The sequence below is a fragment of the Bubalus kerabau genome, chromosome 22, assembly GCF_029407905.1.
Source record: "Bubalus kerabau isolate K-KA32 ecotype Philippines breed swamp buffalo chromosome 22, PCC_UOA_SB_1v2, whole genome shotgun sequence".
In the NCBI taxonomy this organism is placed as follows: Eukaryota; Metazoa; Chordata; class Mammalia; order Artiodactyla; family Bovidae; genus Bubalus; species Bubalus kerabau.
In genome coordinates, this window is record NC_073645.1 from 37,940,949 (window position 1) to 37,962,821 (window position 21,873).

Sequence of the window (21,873 nt, forward strand, 5' to 3'; positions counted from 1 at the left end):
AAAGAAAATTTGTTTCCTACTTTTATAAATAAAAACAAAATACAAAATATAAATTATTATGAAATCATTAATGATTATGTTTAATATTGTGTTTCCTCAAAGCATTTTAAGGTACTCTGAATCTCAAAGTATTTTTTAAAAACATTGACGTTTAGAGGCCATTTGTTAAAAATAATAAAGCGTGTTATTTTTACAATTCCAAGGAAAATTCTGTATTCAAACTAGATCCTTTCTGTACTTGATATAAGATCAGGGAGGTCTTTTTATCTTTTGTAATACATTTTTAAATTTTATCCTGTAGGACTATTTTGAAAGAAAGTGGGTTTGCCAGATACCTTCATTCAGCTGTTCTTATCAATGGAGCTATGCTTATTTTTGGAGGAAATACCCATAATGACACTTCCTTGAGTAACGGTGCAAAATGTTTTTCTGCCGATTTCCTGGCATATGACATAGGTATGTATCTGTTAGGACTGTACAAAGTAGGAAATACCAGAAGTTTTTCATGTAGAGATTCTCAAATACATTACTAAACAGCATGTGTATATGTCATTTTAGAGAGAGAAATTCAGCAACAGATTTTGAAAGGAATTCTCTCCAATTTCAGCATAAATAGTAGTATAGGTGAAGGGAGCAAATGAACTGAGGTGAATGAGTGGTGAAGGCAGGGGAATTGAGAAATCTGGGTTTGAATGTCCTATTCGAAGGCTTTTATGTTTTGTGTTCCTACATGAGCACTTTATTAGTCTGTTTTGTTTGACTATTACTGTGTTAGTTTTGATAATGGATAGATACGAAGCACTATCAAATTTACATTGCAGAGAGTAGGAATACAAGCATTTTAGATTTAGTGGGGATGAGCACAGAAAAATTTAAATTAAACTCACAAGATATACTTTCATGGTATAGGAAGCTGATAGAATTAGAGAAAGAAATATAAAGATAGAAAAGCTAATGAAATAATATTTTGGGACAAAATGGAAACCCAGAACATATCTAAGCATGGAAGTAACTAAGTTTTTACCAGGGAATCTAGAAATATAATACGTCTATGATTTTAATTGATTTTAATTATCTTATCTATAGTCCTATCAATTTCTGAATGTTAAACAATGTATTTATTGAAATACTAAATTTAGCTACCTATTAGACCACTGTAATGAAAAAATTTCTTCTCTCTGTATATTATAGATAAAACCTAGTTGATTTAAATCTTTAGCAGCACTTAAGAGCACTTTTTATTGATTGTGTGAGGTAATATACCAATTTTAAGCTATTAAGGAACATTTTGATAAATAAAAATAAAAGAGACCAAAGAGTAACACATTTAATGGATATAAGAAGTATACTTCCACTCTTAAACATCATAATGGTACATAATCTACTTTAGAAAATTATTTCAAGTGTCAGCATATAAAGAAAATTATGAACTATTAATAAGCACTTTGACTTCTAAACTATTGTAAGCATGTTTGGAAAGAAATTCCTAGTAATAAAGTTAGGCATAGTTTTAAAACTCTATGAATATTTGCATGTGAGTCATCATTGAAAAGAATTCACTGTCTTTTAGAACCTAAATAGTTAAATATTTGCCTTTTTGAAATAATAATTTGAAGTCATGGTTCATGATGAAATGGGATTGTAATGGCTTTTATAAGGCTTAAAAATCAGTGCCCCAGATCCAGAAAATCAGTTAAATGAAATACAGAATCTAGGCTGGTTTATTATGATGAGACAGTAAGCTTATTTCTCAGGTGGATGAACATTTTATGTGTTTTTCTTCTAGGAATTAAAATCCTAGGAAAAGTGTAGAATTTTGTTGTTATTTTTAAAAATCCATGAAGTGAGATGTTGAACTTTTGAAAAGATTCTTCAAGCAGCTTCTACTCAATTTCTATATTTTAATGAGCAAATTAATGTTGAGCTATTTTGTAGCTGACATATTGGGACATATTTTTATTTCTTCCATATTGTTCAAGATGACCATATTTTAGGTTTTATACATTTAAAATATACCAAGGTGAAAAACATTAGAAATATAAGTTTTTCAGAGAAAGAAAGGACTCAGATTATTATTATTCTAATAGCTACTCTTTATTAAGTCAGTTCCAAGAGCTAGGTACTATTGTTGCTGTTTAGTTGCTAAGTCATGTCTGACTCTTTTGTGACCCCTTCCAGGCTCCTCTGTTCATGGGATTTCCCAGGCAAAAGAATACTGGAGTGGGTTGCTATTTCCTCCTCCAGGGGATCTTCCTGACCCAGGGATTGAACCTATGTCTCTTGTATTGCAGGAGGATTCTTTACTGCTGAGCCACCAGGGAAGCCCTATAATAAGAGCTTTATTTACAATGTCTGTAACCTCTCTAATAACCTTGTAAATAAGATGTTAGTAAACTCAATTTTAGATTATTAAGCACAAGACTAATAGGAATTAGTCCAAAGCCCTGCTGGTGGTAAATCCAGTTTTGTTAAAAACTCCTAAATTGATAGTCTTTCCACTTGACTACACTGTGGTGTTTAGTTGACTCCATTGTATGTTCTTAATTTTGTCAATAAATTACATGACACTTAATTTTTAGTAATGTTTAGTAATGTTTCTTAATGCTATGGAAAAAGTAAAAGTTGCTCAGTTGTGTCCAACTCTTTGCAGCCCTATGGACTATGAAGTCCATGGAGTTCTCCAGGGCAGAATACTGGAGTGGGTAGTCTTTCCCTTCTTCAGGGGATCTTCTCAACACAAGGATCGAACCCAGGTCTCCCGCACTGCAGGCAGATTCTTTACCAGCTGAGCCACAAGGGAAGTCCAAGAATACTGGAGTGGGTAGCCTTTTCCTTCTCCAGGGGATCTTCCTGACCCAGGAATCAAACTAGGGCCTCCTATATTGCAGACAGATTCTTTACCAACTGAGCTATCAGGGAAGCCCAATGCTATGGAAAGATAGAAGCAAATAATTAGTTTCATTTTTCAAGCAAACTGTTAAAATTGGAGGAAGAATAGCACATTTTAACAGTATTGTTTTTTAACATAGGTTTTTGTTTGCCCTGTGCTAATAAGTAACAACAAAAACAAAAACAGCCTTACAATCAATACAGGATAAAAGCATTTTGTTTTACCTTATTTGATTATTTCTCTGCGGTTCCCAATAAAGTCTTCCTTCCCTGCCCAATCTGTATTTATTCTCCTGGGTTTGTATCATCAAATACTGAAATATTTTCTTGGGAAAAGTGCTTTTCACATTTCAGAAAATGTCTTCCAAAATAATTGTTTTCCTTATGAAGTATAATTTTGTGGAAATAAAATACAACCATTGCATAATGAGCCAACTATGAAATAGATCCTTTTGGGGAAAAATGTCATGTTGCTAGTTTTTCTCTTTTGCACAGTACACTCGGAGTTTATGGCATATTTAATTGGAATGCACCTTAAGATTTAGTTGATTGCTTTGTGTTCTGTGATGTTTAGACAGTAAAAATATGTATGGTAATACTAATTTTTCATTGCTCTAAAATGTACTATTTCAATCGTACTGCCATAGTAAATTTTATATAGCCAGTATCATTAATCTTTGAGGACATAACCTTGCCTTCCCAGTTCTCATTATACTATACATGATGGATGTAGAAGGCATATGATGGTGATTTTCAAGCATGACTTACCTTGGCATTCCCTTTGAAGGTTGAAGGGAGAAAAATCAGACCTCAATAATCTGATTCTCTTAGATTAGGCACTGCGTATTCATATTTTTTAAAAAAATGACTCAGGCACAAGTGATCATAGAACCAGCCTGGTGAATAAGACTCAGTGGACTGTAGCAGATAAAATGATATGTTACTAAATTTTCTAGCTTGTAAATCTAGCTTGAACACATTTTAAATCTGAAAACTTTCATAATATATTTTTGTCATTGTTAGTGGTATCCTTATTGCACCTGATTCAAGATTAAAATGAATCTGTATCTAGTAAAGATACAGCCTTGTAGTACTGTTGAGGCTAAAGGTGCAATGGAAGGACTTGTCTTACTGAGCTGATCTCAGGTTATTAGTTACATTTATACTTTAAAAAAATAATAATTTATTTTTGGCAGTGCTGTGTGGCTTGCAGGATCTTAGTTCCCAGACCAGGAAGCAAACCTCTGCCCGCTGCAGTGGAAGCATAGAGTCCTAACCACTGGGCTGCCGGGGAATTACCAAGACATAGTTTTACTTTTTGGGGCTTCCCAGGTGGCTCAGTGATAGAGAATCTTCTTCCCAAGCAGGAGACATGAGTTTGATCCCTGAGTTGGGAAGATCCCCTGGAGAGGGGAATGGTGGCCCTTTCCGTTATTCTTGCCTGGGAAATCCATGGACAGAGGAGCCTGGTGGAATGCAGTCCACAGGGTCACAAAAAGGCACTCACAACTTAGAGGCCAAATTACAGCAGCAGCAGCATTTATGCTTTTAACCTGTTTGTCTGTAGAAAGTAAATAGTGTCATAAAAGTTAGTTTTGTAGGGTCCATGGGATAAAAGGAATCAAGCAGTTTGTAAATTTTTCACGTCTTTTTTAATAAACCACCAATCTTTTGAGGGGTTTGACTGAAGATTTCAATATTTGCAAATGAGAGATTTTCCTGAATTTAAACATACCTTAAAGTTGAATTGAATCTTGGGACATTATTTCAGAATTATTTAAAAAATCTATTATAGGATTTTCAGTAGGCCTAACATAATTATGATGGTTTTAATTACAAATGGTGGTTATTATTTTTCAATTATTATTTTATTTAATATTTATTAATATTTTTCAATTATTATTTTTCAAGAAAACTTATCTAAGAGTTAGGAGATTGCATAGAATTATGAAACAAGATGAAACATAGCTCAGAGATACATTGATTAATTTGTTGAGTAGGTTATTTCAGAATAGAGTAGGGTGTCAGATTTGCATCAGAAATACATTGTGTAAAGTGAAGTACCTAAACTTCAAACCAAAACAATAATACAATTAATACAATTAAAAAAATAAATTTCCTGCATATTACAGTTTTACTTATGATATTTAACTTATTCAGTTCAGTTTGGTTCAGTTGCTCAGTTGTGTACAACTCTTTGCAACTCCACGGACTGCAGCATGCCAGGCTTCCCTGTCCATCACCAACTCCTGGAGTTTACTCAAACTCATGTTCATTGAGTTCGTGATGCCATCCAACCATCTCATCCTCTGTCATCCCCAATCTCGCCTTCAGTCTTTCCCAGCATCAGGGTCTTTTCAAATGAGTCAGTTCTTCACATCTGGTGGCCAAAGTATTGGAGTTTCAGCTTCAGCATCAGTCCTTCCAGTGAATATTCAGGACTGATCTCCTTTAAGATGGACTGGTTTGATCTCCTTGAAGTCCAAGGGACTCTCAAGAGTCTTCTCCAACACCACAGTTCAAAAGCATCAATTCTTCGGTGCTTAGCTTTCTTTATAGTCCAACTCTCACATCCGTGCATGACTACTGTAAAAACCATAGCTTTGACTAGACGAACCTTTGTTGGCAAAGTAATGTCTCTGCTTTTTAATATACTGTCTAGGTTGGTCATAGCTTTTCTTCCAAGGAGTAAGTGTCTTTTAATTTCATGGCTGCAATCACTATCTGCAATTTTGGAGCCCAATAAAATAAAGCCACTCTTTCCACTGTTTCCCCATCTATTTGCCATGGAGTGATGGGATTGAATGCCATGATCTTAGTTTTCTGAATGTTGAGTTTTTAGCTAACCTATTCACTCTCCTCTTCATTTTCATCAAGAGGCTCTTTAGTTCTTCTTCGCTTTCTTCCATAAGGGTGGTGTCATCTGCATATCTGAGGTTATTGATATTTCTCCTGGTAATCTTGATTCCAGCCTGGCATTTCTCATGATATACTCTGCATATAAGTAATAAGCAGGGTGACAATATACAGCCTTGATGTACTCCTTTCCTGATTTGGAACCAGTCTGTTGATCCATGTCCAGTTCTAACTGTTGCTTCTTGACCTGCTTAGAAATTTCTTCAGAGGCAGGTCAGGTGGTTTGGTAGTCCCATCTCTTTAAGAATTTTCCATACTTATCGGTAGACAATAATTTAAAAACATAGTTTAAAAAACCCTGAAAAATACTTAATTCTATATTCGAAGAAGTAATCTTATTTTAATTGGTAATATATAAAAATCATTCTAAACACAGTGAAGTTGTAGTTATGTATACCCTTAAAATCACTTAACTAGTCTATGAAACGTAGCATAAATGTTTTTGTACAGCCCTTTAAAGTGACACATATATATACACACACACATATACATACAATATAAGGAATCATGTGCCTTTCAATTTTTTGGAACTTTCCAGTAGAACTACAAAAATTCAAATTTGCTCACTTTTCATGTTTTTAATTATTTTTATTTTTTGGAGGTTATTTTATTTGTTTCTCTCTTTATTAGTCAGAATTTCTCTATGCACTTTGTTAAATTCTTAGGGCTCTTCCTTGACAAAAGCAGCACCCCTTGTCCAGGTGAACCCTTTGTCCTGAAAGACCCCGTTTGTTTCTTTGTCAGAAAAATTTTAAAACCGTCATGTAATTTTTTCAAAAATTGTCACCAACTGTTGACTGTTTGAAGCTTTCCTACATTCTTTGTCCAAGGTTCTCTTTTTCTTTCCATAATAAACTGTTGCATAGAAAAAATAACAGTTTCTTCTTTTTTAAGAAGAGGCCAGTAAGTAAGGGAGTAAGTGACCTTTCATTTTGAGAAAAGGGAGAACTAATATTCCCTGAAGGCTTCCTGTAGTGTTTTGTACTTTGCATACATTTATAAAGTAATTCTCATGGCATCTCATAACACCTGTGTAAAGTGTATTATTATATTCATTTATAAAGGCAGAAACTGTGATTTAGCCTGACTAAATCCAAATTCACATAGGTTGTGGGATGGTATATTCAGAATTTGAACCTAGGTCTAAGTTCAAAGTTCTTTTGATTCTACCACTGTACTATGTATTGATACTTTCTTGATGTAACAGGAAAAAGTTTGAATGATCTTTAATTTGGGAAAAGGCATATAATATTTGTTAATGTGATGTGACACTCAAGAAAATTAGTTTTATTGATACATTTAATCGGTGACCTTTAAGTTAGAAAATCAAGAAGGAAAGAGTAATGAGCAGTAAATCTCTTTCTTAACAGATCTATAAGCATTTTGAGAGATTGTCTTGAATGCAAAATTTGATGAATAAAGATTCTCAAAAGGAAATGTACACTGAAAGAAAAGTATTTAAATGTGGAAGAAGGCGAGGAACACAGCCATGAACAGAAAATCAAACACCTAGAGTAAAATATTAGCAAATAGAATTCAGCAGTGTTTCAAAGTTATAATGAACTTTACCCAATAGGAATTATTCTAGGATTTCAAGTATGATTCATTATCAGGGAATCAGTAAATATAATCTGTTACCTCAAGACTATTTACTGAAGCCAACAGGAAACCACACTGACATGATAAAGTCATTTCGGTTTGAAATGTCAAATATTGATGTCCATTTTGCCTGATAGAGGATGAGAAATTAAATAAATATTTGTGGAATGAATGCCAGAGGATAAAAATCCTGAGAGAAACTGTGGAGTTGAAACTGTGGGTACATTAAGTGTGCACCTTTTAAAATATTAAGATAAATTTTTACCTGGGGAAGTAGGGCCAGTGAAGCCTCAGCATTTCACGGTTAGGGGGGAAAAGATTTTTGGCAACATTCAAAAATGTGGTTTTTTGGTACATAATATATCAAAATGGCTAATACAAATTTTTCTTTGTATTCATTTAGTTTTGAGTCTTATGCCTGTGACATGTGCTCTTGTTAGTGTATTTTGAGTGTGCAATTAAGACTGAATTATGAACTGGCATTTAAGATGGAGTATTAAGTGAATTTGTAAAATGTATCCTTAGAGTATTAGAGATGCATATTTTCATGGAAGAATGTGAGTAGAAAAATGAATGTGCATTTTTTTTCACCTGTACTGTTTTATGCATAAGTGGTAAAATAAATATGTCTGTAAATTTCAGCCTTTGGTTTTAATATAACTGTATGGTCCCTCATATGTGAATAGTCCTGGCAGCACAGTATTCTCATTGCTGAGATTTGTGTTTGAGAGAATAGTTACTCTAATTTCTTGATCATGCTTTTTGAAAGTATGGTTTATAAATCAATATTTAGTACCTTGTAGCATAGATTTTTAAAAAGTCTGTATTCCAGAGAGTATATTTTACTTTGGTCTTTATTGCTGTGTGACTTTTCTGTTGGTATGGGATGGCATTTCTGTCAGATTTTATGATATCAGTAACTGTGTGGAATTTGCTTTAGTCTGTCTATCCTTGAACTGTTTATGAAGTGATAATGACCTGAGTGCTCTGGAAATATATTTTCTTCTTGGCAAAAAATATGATTATGGATCTTGCAGTCAGACATTCGTAAAAAAGTTATATTAATTTAATATTGAGCTTTAAGGCATTTGATAATTTCTAGATTTTATGGAGAATCCTGATCAAGAATGTGAAAACTTAGCAACAAAATTTATCTAGCCCAACATCCTCTTTATTTGTTATTGAAAAGTTGGAAGGGATAAGTGGAAAGTGTATTTGCCATAACGGTACCTATGTTTTACTCCTGTCATTCTGTTGATAAATCCTGACAGGTGGGCAGATAACCAGCAAGCAGGAAATGTCTCTAGAGCTGCAAGATTACTTACCTCAACTAGCTTTTTATAAGCTTCCAAGTTAAATTTTCTTCTAAACACTTTTGGGAGCGAAAACAATTTACTAACTATTTTAAGATACTCTAGAGGGAAATTCGCACTTATTATAGTGTATCCATCAGTACAGGTTAAGTTAGACTGAGGTAACAAACAATCCTGTCAGTTTGGATCCTCTGAAAAACAGACTCTGAGACAGAGTTTAGTGTTCAGGGTACTAATTAGGTCCTTGGATTGAGCAGCTGTGAAAGAGAAGGGGAAGATGCAGGATTGGGCAGAAAGTACAAGTCAGTTCAGTTCAGTTCAGCTGCTCAGTCGTGTCTGACTCTTTGCGACCCCATGAATCGCAGCACGCCAGGCCTCCCTGTTCATCACCAACTCCCGGAGTTCACTCAGACTCATATCCATCGAGTCAGTGATGCCATCCAGCCATCTCATCCTCTGTCGTCCTCTTCTCCTCCTGCCCCCAATCCCTCCCAGCATCAGAGTCTTTTCCAATGACTCAACTCTTTGCATGAGGTGGCCAAAGTACTGGAGTTTCAGCTTTAGCATCATTCCTTCCAAGGAACACCCAGGACTGATCTCCTTTAAAATGGACTGGTTGGATCTCCTTGCAGGCCAAGGGACTGTCAAGAGTCTTCTCCAACAGTACAGTTCAAAAGCATCAATTCTTCGGTGCTCAGCTTTCTTCACAGTCCAACTCTCATATCCATACATGACCACTGGAAAAACCATAGCCTTGACTAGACGGACCTTTGTTGGCAAAGTAATGTCTCTGCTTTTGAATATGCTATCTAGGTTGGTCATAACTTTCCTTCCAAGGAGTAAGCTGGATCATCGAAAAAGCAAGAGAGTTCCAGATTTCTGCTTTATTGACTATGCCAAAGCCTTTGACTGTGTGGATCACAATCAACTGTGGAAAATTCTGAAAGAGATGGGAATACCAGGCCACCTGACCTGGCTCTTGAGAAACCAATATGCAGGTCAGGAAGCAACAGTTAGAACTGGACATGGAACAGCAGACTGGTTCCAAATAGGAAAAGGAGTACGTCAAGGCTGAATATTGTCAGCCTGCTTATTTAACTTATATGCGGAGTACATCATGAGAAACGCTGAGCTGGAAGAAGCACAAGCTGGAATCAAGATTGCCGGGAGAAATCTCAGTAACCTCAGATGTGCAGACGACACCACCCTTAATGCAGAAAGTGAAGAGGGACTAAAAAGCCTCTTGATGAAAGTGAAAGAGGAGAGTGAAAAAGTTGGCTTAAAGCTCAACATTTAGAAAACGAAGATCATGGCATCTGGTCCCATCACTTCATGGGAAATAGATGGGGAAACAGTGGAAACAGTGTCAGACTTGATTTTTTTGGGCTCCAAAATCACTGCAGATGGTGATTGCAGCCGTGAAATTAAAAGTACAAGTCAAGCAGACTTAATTAACAGCCACAGGCAGCCCCAGGGCAACTCAGGTTGAAATGCCCATCAGAGGCATTCCTCATTAGGGTGAAACGGACCTGGATGGGTCAGTGTATGAGGGTTGTTCCCAGAAAAGTAGGACCTTGGGTGCAGAAGCTATCCATAGCTAAGGCCATCTCTGCAGGAGCTGGCAGCTGAATGATGTCTACCAGTAACAAGTCCTTCCCTGAAGGGATATTCAGACAGTGCATTTCCATGGTCATCACAATTCATTCTTTGGACCACTCAGCCCACTTCTAATCTGTTTGTTAAACAGCTCCAGTCGGGGGAGCCTAGATTATTGAGCTGGCTTATGTAAGGTCTCAGGGCTGTTTCCATGGCCTTTGTCCATTATTCTTTCATGTCCCTTCCCCTGAGCTAGCACCTGTTCTGGGCACTGTTGTCTTACCTGGAGCATGACCCAGACCCTTGCCCTTAAGTATGTGATCTTCTGATCGCCATGTACCTTCTAGCCTGGGTTACTGTACCTGCCCATTTTTCATCATACTTGGCAAAGGGACACCAAGAGACTCCTAAATGTATTGTCTGTGTAACAGATGTATCCCCTTCCCGCGTTTGTAACAGCAGTCCCTCCCTTTGATGGTCAACTCCTTTTTTGCCTGGTTGTTGGTCCCTTGGCACAAGGAGCCTGAAGTGCCCAAGTGGCAATTATAGCTAACAGTTAAATGGGACATTGCTACTTCTGCCAGAATACTTTTCCCCTTGCAGAAAAGTATCTCTAATCTTGAAGTCCAAAATGAGGCCACAAGAAGTGGCTTTTACTCCTGGATTTTTGGACCTACTGTGTGTCCTTCCTGTTGGTTATGTAGCACCATTTAAAGGTCTTAAGTTGAGGTATATCATACATCCTGGTGGGCTTTCTTTGTGGCCCAGCTGGTAAAGAATCTGCCTGCAATGTGGGAGACCTGGGTTTGATCCCTGGGTTGGGAAGATATCCTGGAGAAGGGAGAGGCTACCCACTCCAGTATTCTGGCCTAGAGTATTCCATGGACTGTATAGTCCATGGGGTTGCAAAGAGTCAGATGTGACTGAGCAACTTTCACTTCAATGACATCCTGGTGCTTTAGTTGTGCCTATGGAAATCTCTAGCAAGTTGTTTGGTTTGTGATCCAGTGGGTTTTAAGGTAATGGGCCTATTTCTGTACCTTCTTTTCTGTGAAGTGTGTCTCCTAATACATGGGATTGATTGATCAGACGCTGGTTCATTTCTATGATGATCATGCTGGTTAAGACCCTATGGGCAGAAAAAGCAAACATGTATCAAAATATGTGTTCTTGTCATAATGAATTATCAGCCCATCCAGAGTAGAAGGGGCCCAGCGTAGTCAACTGGCCTCAAGTGTCCAATTGGTATTCTTGGGGATTGGCCTTCTCACAGGATCAGAAGTAATACCTTGTTATGAGGCAGGACACTTAGTGGTAAGAGTAGCTCCATCAACTTTTCTCAGAAGGAGCCCCTATCAGTGAATTCCTGGATGACTTCTATCTCTGCCGTGTGGCTACTTAGTTCACGTGCATTTCGTTGGCACCAAGGCATTCTGTGATAAGAGACTGACTGGTGTTAGCTGTCTCAGTTGTTTGTTTATTGGTTGTTTAATGTCTCTTCCATGTTGCGTGCCCTCTGATGGCCTTTTACCTACATCACAAAGACTTTGACATTTCATGCTCATCCGGATACATCCATCCACATGTGTCTACTCCAGAGCCTCCTTGTCCCTGATCTCCAATGTTTCTTCTTCTAGTCTCTTGACCAGTCTGCTCGGTCATGAACTACTGCTCTTGGGCCATTTCTCTTTCCACACAATGTACATGAGCACGTTTCTCAAAGGCCTGCCCTAATTGGGAAGATTTATCCTTTTCTACTGTTCTCCCAGGCCGCCCCTGAGTGAAGCTGTCTTGTAGTGATAACCATTTTTGAATTGTGCCTGCACACGAAGCGTCCGTGTTAGCCTTTTTCTCTTCCTGTTATCTGGCATACAGGATTCCTTAATGGCCGTGGCTGTCAGACGCAGGATGAGTGCCGAGGCAGCAGTGGTAGAGAACGCGCGGGCTGAACTCCCAGCTCGTGCAGATTGCGTGTGCACTGCACTCTTGTTCATGCTTGATCTTGAGTACAGCTTCCCTCCTATGTTCCTGTGATTACTGATGACAGAGACAACCTCAGAAAACTCTGAAAACGTGGTCACTTAATAACCCACGTCAAGCTCTCCATCTCTGCCAGGGCTCAATAGTGTGGTGGGACTAGAGATGTAAAATTTTCCACTGCAGATGGCAGGGCCTTTGACCTGTGTGTTGGGTTTTCACTGGGAGTCATTCACAGAAGCTTTCCAGATAATTGCACATGATACTTTTTCCAACACTCCACCGATAGCCATCGTATCTACTGGGGCATGGTGCCCTAGCTGCAGGACTGTTTGCACTGTATCCTGGATCTATAGCAGATCTGTTTTCTGCTGTGATGTGTACTCAAGAGCTGGCAGAAATTTCGTGGTATATGGGTTTGGAGAAGGCAATGGCACCCCACTCCAGTACTCTTGCCTGAAAAATCCCATGGATGGAGGAGTCTAGTGGGCTACAGTCCATGGGGTCGCTAAGAGTCGGACACGACTGAGCGACTTCACTTTCACTTTTCATTTTCATGCATTGGAGAAGGAAATGGCAACCCACTCCAGTGTTCTTGCCTTGAGAATCCCAGGGATGGGGGAGCCTGGTGGGCTGCTGTCTATGGGGTTGCACAGAGTTGGACATGACTGAAGCAACTTAGCAGCAGCAGCAGTATATGGGTTTGAACAGTATTCCCAGGAATAGAATATACTGCCTTCAGAACCCCCAAAGACCTATTGGATGTTTGCTTTTTTCCTTGCAGTGGGAGTTGAAAAGTGTAATAATTGGTGTTTCAGTTCAGTAAGCTATCTCAGAATGTTTTCAGCCTCCAGACTCCTAAAGAACTTAGTAACATGGAAGGTCTCTGAATCTTTGTAGGTTTTATCTTCCACCCTTTGAAGTATCTATGTTTTGACAAGACCTCCATTGCATTACCAATTCTTGTTCATCTGGCACTATTAGAATGATGCCATTGATGTAGCAGAAAAATAAAATGTTCTGCAAGATGTTCAGTTGGACCAAATGTATTCTGATAAAAGTTAACATAACCCTGAAACAAAATTGTGAATGTATGCTCCTCTAGCCCATGTGAATGCATACTGCTCAAGGCCCTCTTTTCTGATAGGGCTAGAAAAGAACACATTGATCCAGCATTCTGTAGATTATTTAGAATAATACTAATGTGTCCCAGTCACTCCTTCTGAAATGTAACAGTATTTTAAAACTTATTTTATAACCAACAAGTAACAGTTCTTTTTCAGTGTAACATCCAGGGACCCAAGGTGGGGATGATGCCATTTGCCTAGAATGTCTATTCCAATTATTAATCTAGGGACTTAGGATATGACCACTGCACAGACCTGCAGACCCAGTGGCTCATTTTGAGCAGAAGCTTGGCCAGGATGCCTTTAATCTCATCATCCTCATGCTGTCCCTGCTGTACAGAGAGGCTGTGATGTGCCAGTGTTAGCTCAGACCTTGTGTCCAACAGTACCTGCCATGTTTGTGGTGGTTTCTTTCTCTAGGCTAGGATTACCCAATAAAATGTTCATTGGTACCTTTGAGGAAGAACTAGGGACACTCTTAGCATATACACTTGCTGTGGTATTGCTGGGTCCTTCTTCCTGGGCCTCAGAATTTTAAATGTATCAGCTGTAGATTTAAAAAGTGACTCAAGTCCAGAAATTGAGTGGTGAATTATGACTTTTCATTGCACCATCTGCCATCCGAATTCTGATCATTTATCCTTGATTTCTTCCAATGACATGTTAGCTAGCACCCTCATTGGCTACCCATCTATTTTGCTTCTAGGGATGCTGTGTTCTATTAAATGTCTCTGTAATTCTCAACAGGTCAGTCCCCTTGACTGATTCTCCAACCTTGCTACTTATTACAATAATTGCACACTACTCAAGTCACCAGCTGGCCCCTGTTTTTCCTGTTGTCTCCATCACTGAGCACAGTTCCGTTACGGTTTTTTATACCATCAGCTTAGGCCCGTGGAGGAAAGCCACCGCTTTCTTAGTGATGCCAGTATCCCTCTCAGCATCACGTCATGGTTTCAGTAAATGGCATCCCTTCTGGTCTGTTCTGTAGGTATAATGACCTGGTGGGTTGTCTGGTGTTACACAGAATATCATGATAGAAAACTCAGGGCACATGTTCACTTAGTTGTCGATGTCAAGCACTCCATCTCTACCATGGCTCAATAGCATGACAGGAAGAGAGGTGTAAAGATTTCCACTGCAGATGGCATGACCTTTGGCAAGTTTGTAGAATCTGCATTGGGATTCTTTCACAGGGACTTTCTATATATTCCACATACTACTTTTTCCAACTGTGACACTGTCATATTCCTAGACTTTTAATCTCTGCTTTTCATGTTTGTTATGACGTTTTAACTTTACTTAGCATAGCCTAATTTTCCATGTTTCCATGTTTCTTCTCCACCCCCAGTTTTATTGAGGTGTAGTTGATAAAACTGTAACATATTTAAAGTGCACATTTTGATGATTTGATATAGATTCTTGATGATTCGATATAAATTCACATTGTGAAATGATTCTCTCCTCCCATCTAGCAACTGTTGTCACCAAATTATACATTTAGATCCTAAACCATATTATCTTATAACTGAATGCATGCGCCTTTTCATCAGCCTCTCCCTATTTCTCCTAACCCTGGAAACCACTTTTCTATTCTCTGTTTTTGAGTTTGACTTCTTTTTTTTTCTTTTTTTTTAAGATTTCACATATAAATGATTTGTTGTTTTTCAGTTGTTAGGTTGTGTCCAACTCTTTGCAACCTCGTGGACTGCAGCGTGCCAGGCTCATTATTTGTCTTTTTCTTTCTGGCTTATTTCTCTTAGCATAATGCCCTCAAGCTCCCATACATGTCACGAACAGCAGAATTTCCTTCCTTCTCATGGCTGCGTAATATTCCCTTGTATATATACACTGCATCTTCTTTATCCATTCATTTATTGACGGAAACTTTGTTGTTTCCATAACTTGGCTATAGAATAATGCTGCAGTGAAAGGGAGTGCAGGTATCTCTTTGAGATCTTGTTTACATTTCCTTTGGATATATACCCACAAGTGGGATTGGCGGATCATGTGACAGTTCTATTTTGAGTTTTTTGTGGAACGTCCATATTGTTTTCCACAGCGGCTGCACCAATTTACATTCCTACTGGCAATGCGCCTGGGTTTCCTTTTATCCACATCTTTGCCAACACTTGTCATCTCTTATCTTTTTGGTGATATCCATCTCTCATGTGTAAGGTAATGTCTCTCTGTGGTTTTCATACGTGTTTTCCTGATGACTAGGAATGTTGAGTACCTTTTCATGTACATGTTGACCATTTGTGTGTCTTCTTTGGAAAAATATCTATTCATTTCCTCTGCCTATTTTTTAATCATATTGTTTGGGCTTTCTTTTTTTTTCCTATTGACTTGTGTGAATTCCTTATATATTTTGTTAACTCCTATAAGATATGTGATTTAAAACATTTTCTTCCACTCAGTAGTAAGTTACTTATTCATTTTGTTGATGGTTTATTTTGCTGTGAATAGGAGTTATCTTCGTAGTGAGTTCATACTGTCTTCCAGGGTTCTTGTAAGGGGATGAATCCTAAATCTTGCATCTTGGAGAGTGCTTTCATATAAATAAATTCTTCCTAATCCAATATAAGGGTCTACTCTTTTGAACAAACCCCCTTCAGCAGCTTGTACCATGTGTCGTCCCCCAACTATTACCAGTATGTGCTGTCTAGGTCTTATAGGTCATTTGGGATGTAGCCTGTTTCTTTTCTTGAAGTCCCAGCCTATATCTGGCAGGGTTATGCTGAGCCAACTTATAGGCCTACTGGCCATTTGGAAAAGTGTGAGCAGATTCTGAACTAAGGCGCAGGTCTTGCTGGCGGGAGGCCTCTGCCTTGTGTTCAAGCGAAGGTGGAGTACTGACTCTCAGTGCAGTAGGGTAGACCACTTCTGCAGTCTCAGCTGATAGAGGAAAATTTGAGAACGCAAAACTTGGGGAGGTTTTCAGGGGCATTACCTCAGATGTTCCCATGCCATGTGTCAGGGTCTTATTCTCTTCCTATCAGGGCCTGGTCTTTGGAATAGTGGACTTTCTTTAACTAGCAGACTCTCCATATTTGGGAGCCTATTTATAAGGCACTAAGGAGGCCTTCTGCTTTCCCAACCTTTCATTATCTTTTTCTAGAGCTCAATATGACCAAGCAGTAGACATGAATTCTGGTATAGTAATACTTTTAATATTGATGCTTCTCAAACATCTAATTCTTCACACCTGTGGAGGATTACCTTCCAGGGGCATACCTTCCTAATATACCACAGGTTTAAGTTTTACCAGTTGGATGGCCACCTCATGCTGGCTGCTATCTGTGCCCCACCTACCACCAGTGATGGATTCTTCTTTATTAGCCTTGCAGTCTGTGCTTCAGCTCCCAAACTCCATCTTATTTCTTGTGTTCTTGTATCACTCTTGGCTCCAAATGCCATAGTGTGAGTTCTCTGGGAAACAAACTCTTATGATAGAGTTTAGTATTCATGATGTCCATTGGGAGTATCCTTAAGATCAGTGTCTCTAAAGAGGCAGAGGAGGAAACAGGGTGGGACAAAGGGAAAGTGATGCTGGATGGATTACCTCAATCAGCCCTACAAGGATCTCCAGAGATAAAATTGTTGCTCAGAGTCATTCTATATTGGGCTGAAATGGCGGGATATTTAAAACCCTCCTTTGATCAACCATTGCATATAGGTCATCCTTGGAAAAATGTGTCCTTGAATGAAGTGACTCTGCTCCTGAGACAGTTCCTGAGCTTAAGCAGATGACTGTTCACTGACAGCATTCTTAGCAACACAGTTTCTGCCTTGATTGATGGTGTAGGTAGCACATATCCATGTCCATTACAAATCTCCAAAATTCAGATTAACACCAATAAAAGTTTATTTTTCACTCCTGATTCATGCCTAGTGATGGTGGGGAGGATGGATTTGCTTAATCTGTCACTTGGAGGTTAAGGCTACATTACATTTTCTTTCATTGGTAATTAAATGGCTCCATCCAGAAATGGCGTTATCACTTTAGCTTGCATTTCCTTGACTAAAACAAGTCATACTGTCACATCCAAGTTCTCAGGAGTGTGTGAGTATCATTTTGCCATAGGCCTTAAGGAAGAGAACTGGAATATTTGTTGAGCAGCACCAATGTCTGCCACAAATATTGTCTATAATTATTTTTGAAAATTTAGTATAATTGAAGGTGATGTCCTAGAGATAGTTATAAAACCTTCACCTCCTACTACTGCATATGTTAAAAGGCAAATAATTTTAGAAGTAGAATTGTGTTGTATTATTGTTTGTCCAAATTAATTGCTCTCATGTGTAATTAAATACTGTACTGAATGCTTTTCTTCTGAAGGGATTTGAGTACTTAAAAAAAGATTATTATTGTATTTTTATTTTCATGAAGTTAATGTTTATATCAAAAAGGATCTTTTGATGATGTGTTGAGGCGGTATAGCATAAAGAAGTTAAAGAGATCTGGTTTTGTTTGGGTTTAATATTTAATGACTTTAAGGAAGTTACCTAACCCCTAAAGACTCTTTCCCTATTTTTAACAGTGATAAAAATATCTACTTCTCAGAGTTGTTCTGAGAATTAAATATTTTATAGCACTGGTAAGCAATTAGCATATTATTTTTACTAGGTGAAAGGTCATGGATGCCAGTTATTTTAGGAATCTTCAGCTGTCTAAAAGGGCTTTCTCTGTGGTTCAGTGGTGAAGAATTCTCCTGCAGTGCAGGAGACCTGGGTTCATTCCCTAAGTCAGGAAAATCCCCTGGAGAAGGAAATGGCAACCTACTCCAGTATGCTTGCCTGGGAAATCGCATGGACAGAGGAGCCTGGTGGGCTACGGTCCATGGGGTTGCAAAAGAGCTGGACACGACCTAGTGACTAAACACCGCCACTGCCACCACCACCACCTATCTAAACAGACTATAAAAGGTTTGGTGAATTCTTCAGGTAATTTTATACAGTATTATTCTAGTAATTAAAAGTGTTTTTTAACAATTAGAAGCAGCTATACGCGTTTCTATTTTGGGCTTCCATCGCTTGTAGAATGGAGGAGGAAATGGCAGCCCACTCCAGTATTCTTGCCTGGAGAATCCCATGGGCAGAGGAACCTGGGGAGCTTAAGTCCATGGGGTCACAAAGAGTCAGACATGACTGAAATGACTTAGCACAGCACACAGCACATAGCCTGTAGTAGGGGATCAGGAGACATTTTTTGTGGTGAGCCTGCTGGGATTATTTGACTTTTAAACTTTGCATGTGTATGTTTGTGTGTGTGTGTGTGTGTGTATGCAACTGGAGTAAAAATAAACCATGGCAGTATAGAAATGAGAGGAGACAAATAGTGGGTCAGGGATAAATGCTCAAAAAATGGTTCTAGGCATTTGGTATATTTAAATATACGGAGAAGTATCTGGGAAATGTGGTATATGGGAAAAATTTAGTTAGATCCATGCAACAAATGCAAAATAACTTCCAAATGGATTGAAGATAAAAATAGTAAAAGCCAAACTATGCATCTTTGAAGAAAATTAGAGATTATCTTTAAAATCTTTTGAGGTAAGAGTAAAAAGCACAAATCATAAAGAAAATAGTAAGTTTGACCAAGTTAATGTACAGGCTTTCTGTTGAATTGTGCTACAGAAAAGATATACAGGTGGCCCAATAAGGATATAAAAAACACCCAACATCACTAATCATTAGAGAAATACAGATTAAAACCACAGTGAGATACTACTTTATACCTGTTAGGATGGGTGTAAAATAATATTAAGAAATGGAAAATAGCAGTTTTTGGCAAGGATGTGGAAAAATTGGCACGCTTGTACGATGCTGAGGGGAGTGTAAATGGTGTGGCCACTATAGGAAAGGGTATAGAGGTGCCTCAAAAACTTAAACATAGTGATCTAGCTTAAACATAGTAGATCTAATGGTCTACTTCTGGGAATATACACACAAAAATTTGATGACAGGGGAAGGAACAGATATCTGTACATCCATTTTTCTCACAGCATTACTCACAGTAGCCCATATCTGGAAACAACCTACATATCCATCTATGGAGGAATAAACAAAGAAAGTGGTTGCTCAGTTCAGTTGCTCAGTCATGTCCGACTCTTTGTGACCATATGGACTGCAGCATGCCAGGCTTCGCTGTCTATCACCAACTCCCGGAGCTTACTCAAACTCATGTCCATCGAGTCAGTGATGCCATCCAACCATCTCATCCTCTGTCGTCCCCTTCTCCTCCTGCCCTCAATCTTTCCCAGCATCAGGGTCTTTTCCAGTGAGTCAGCTCTTTGCATCAGGTGGCCAAAGTATTGCGGTTTCAGCTTCAACATCAGTCCTTCCAATGAATATTCAGGACTGATTTCCATAAGGATTGACTGGTTGGATCTCCTTGCAGTGCAACAGACTCGCAAGAGTTTTCTCTAACACCACAGTTCAAAAGCATCAATTCTTTGGCACTCAGCTTTCTTTGTAGTCCAACTCTCACGTCCATACATGGCTACTGGAAAAACCATAGCTTTGACTAAATGGACCTTTGTTGGCAAAGTAATGTCTCTGCTTTTTAATATGCTGTCTAGATTGGTCATAGCTTTCCTTCCAAGGAGCAAGCGTCTTTTAATGTCATGGCTGTAGTCATCTGCAGTGATTTTCAAGCCCAAGAAAATAAAGTCTGTCACTGTTTCCATTATTTCCCCATCTATTTGCCATGAAGTGCTGGGACCATTTGCCATGATCTTAGTTTTCTGAATGTTGAGTTTTAAGCCAGATTTTTCACTCTCTTCTTTCATTTTCATCAAGAGGCTCTTTAGTTCTTCTCCGCTTTCTGCCATAAGGGTGGTGTCATCTGCATATCTGAGGTTATTGATATTTTTCCCAGCAATTTTGATTCCACTTATGCCTCATCCAGCCCAGCATTTCTCATGATGTACTCTGCATATAAGTTAAATAAGCAGGGTGACAATATATAGCCTTGATGTACTCCTTTTCCTGTTTGGAACCAGTCTGTTGTTCCATGTCCAGTTCTAACTGTTGCTTCTTGACCTGCATACAGATTTCTCAGGATGCAGGTCAGATGGTCTGGTATTCCCATCTCCTTAAGAACTTTTCACAGTTTGTTGTGATCCACACAGTCAAAGAATAAATTAGAACAAATCTGACTGCTATAGTAGTCAAACATTAATAATACAATAATATAATAGTAATATATTAATAATATAAATATAATATAATAATAGAATAAAATAAATTTAATATAACATTAATATTTCACTGTATATACAGAAGTGTCATATAAACATACAGTTTGTATATTATTAATGTTCAGGGTTAAAAGGAAGGAAATTCTGGAACATTCTGCAGCGCAGATGTACTTTGAATACATGCTGAGGGAAATAAACCAGTCACAACAGGAGAGATACGTCATGATTTTATTCATTGAGGTGCTAGAGCAGGCACACTGGTAGGTAACAAAGTCAAATAATGCTGACCAGGGGCTGGGGTAGAGAGGAATGGGTAGTTATTGTTTAATCGGTACAGAGTTATAGTGTAAGATGAAGAAAGCCCTGGAGATGGATGGTGATGATAGTTTCTCAATAGTGTGAATGTACTTAATGTTACTGATCTGTCCCCTTTAAAAATGGTGAAAACAAAAAACAACAGGTTGAAAAGAATAAGCAAGGTGGAGAAGAATCTACATAGTTGGCATAGTTTTATACCAGTTGTATTAATATAAAGTTTTATAACCTACAAAAATACTCTGTACAGATCATAAATATGAAATTGATAAGCAAATACGGGATAGTGATTGCATCCAAAGACAGAAGACATAAAGCAATCAAATTTGAGAGGGTGTATCCAGGGAGCTGCCATCATATATGTAATGCTTTCTTTAAAAACTCTACCATAGACTTGGTAAAATACTGCCTTTGACAAGTCTGGGTACTGGTGTGTAGGTACTTACAATGTCATTGTTTTTACTACTCTGTGTGCTTAAAAGTTTTTCTTGTTTCCTGAAGACAGTAGCTTGTAGAACTGAAAGAGTTCTTATAAAGGCCTAATTTTTAGAAAATGACCTTTATTCTCTCAGCTGTTTTTCCTGACTCACTTCTTAAATGGTTTCTCTGGGCATTTTTCCTGGTTCTCATCTCTGAAATCTGCTTTTCTCCCTCCTGCTGCTTTGTTTTGAATGATGAGCCAAATTACTTAGTCTTCAGTTCTGGATAGGCTCAGGTTATTGGATCACTTTCTTTTCTGGACTCCAGATGTCCCCAAAATGATGCTGGATATGATTCTTCTTTGGAGGTTTTTATGATGAACTGGTTTCCAGAAGTCCTACTCTTTCATTTGACTCTGTTTCACTTCCTTGAAGCGTACTCAGGTTTCTGACTCTGTTGTTGGAATACTATATTCAACACACAATTTATGAATTATTGGCCATGTGAGGGGGGTGT

At 38.2% G+C, this 21,873-nt stretch overlaps 1 protein-coding gene across 1 annotated transcript in view; it reads left to right on the forward strand.

Moving 5' to 3' along the window:
- Positions 1 to 21,873, forward strand: part of ATRNL1 (attractin like 1) — an 802,696-nt gene that overhangs the window by 137,961 nt on the left and 642,862 nt on the right. Inside the window, exon 10 of the mRNA XM_055559801.1 lies at positions 302 to 456. Within this exon, the coding sequence (XP_055415776.1) occupies positions 302 to 456 (155 nt within the window). The remainder of the gene's footprint in view (positions 1 to 301; positions 457 to 21,873) is intronic.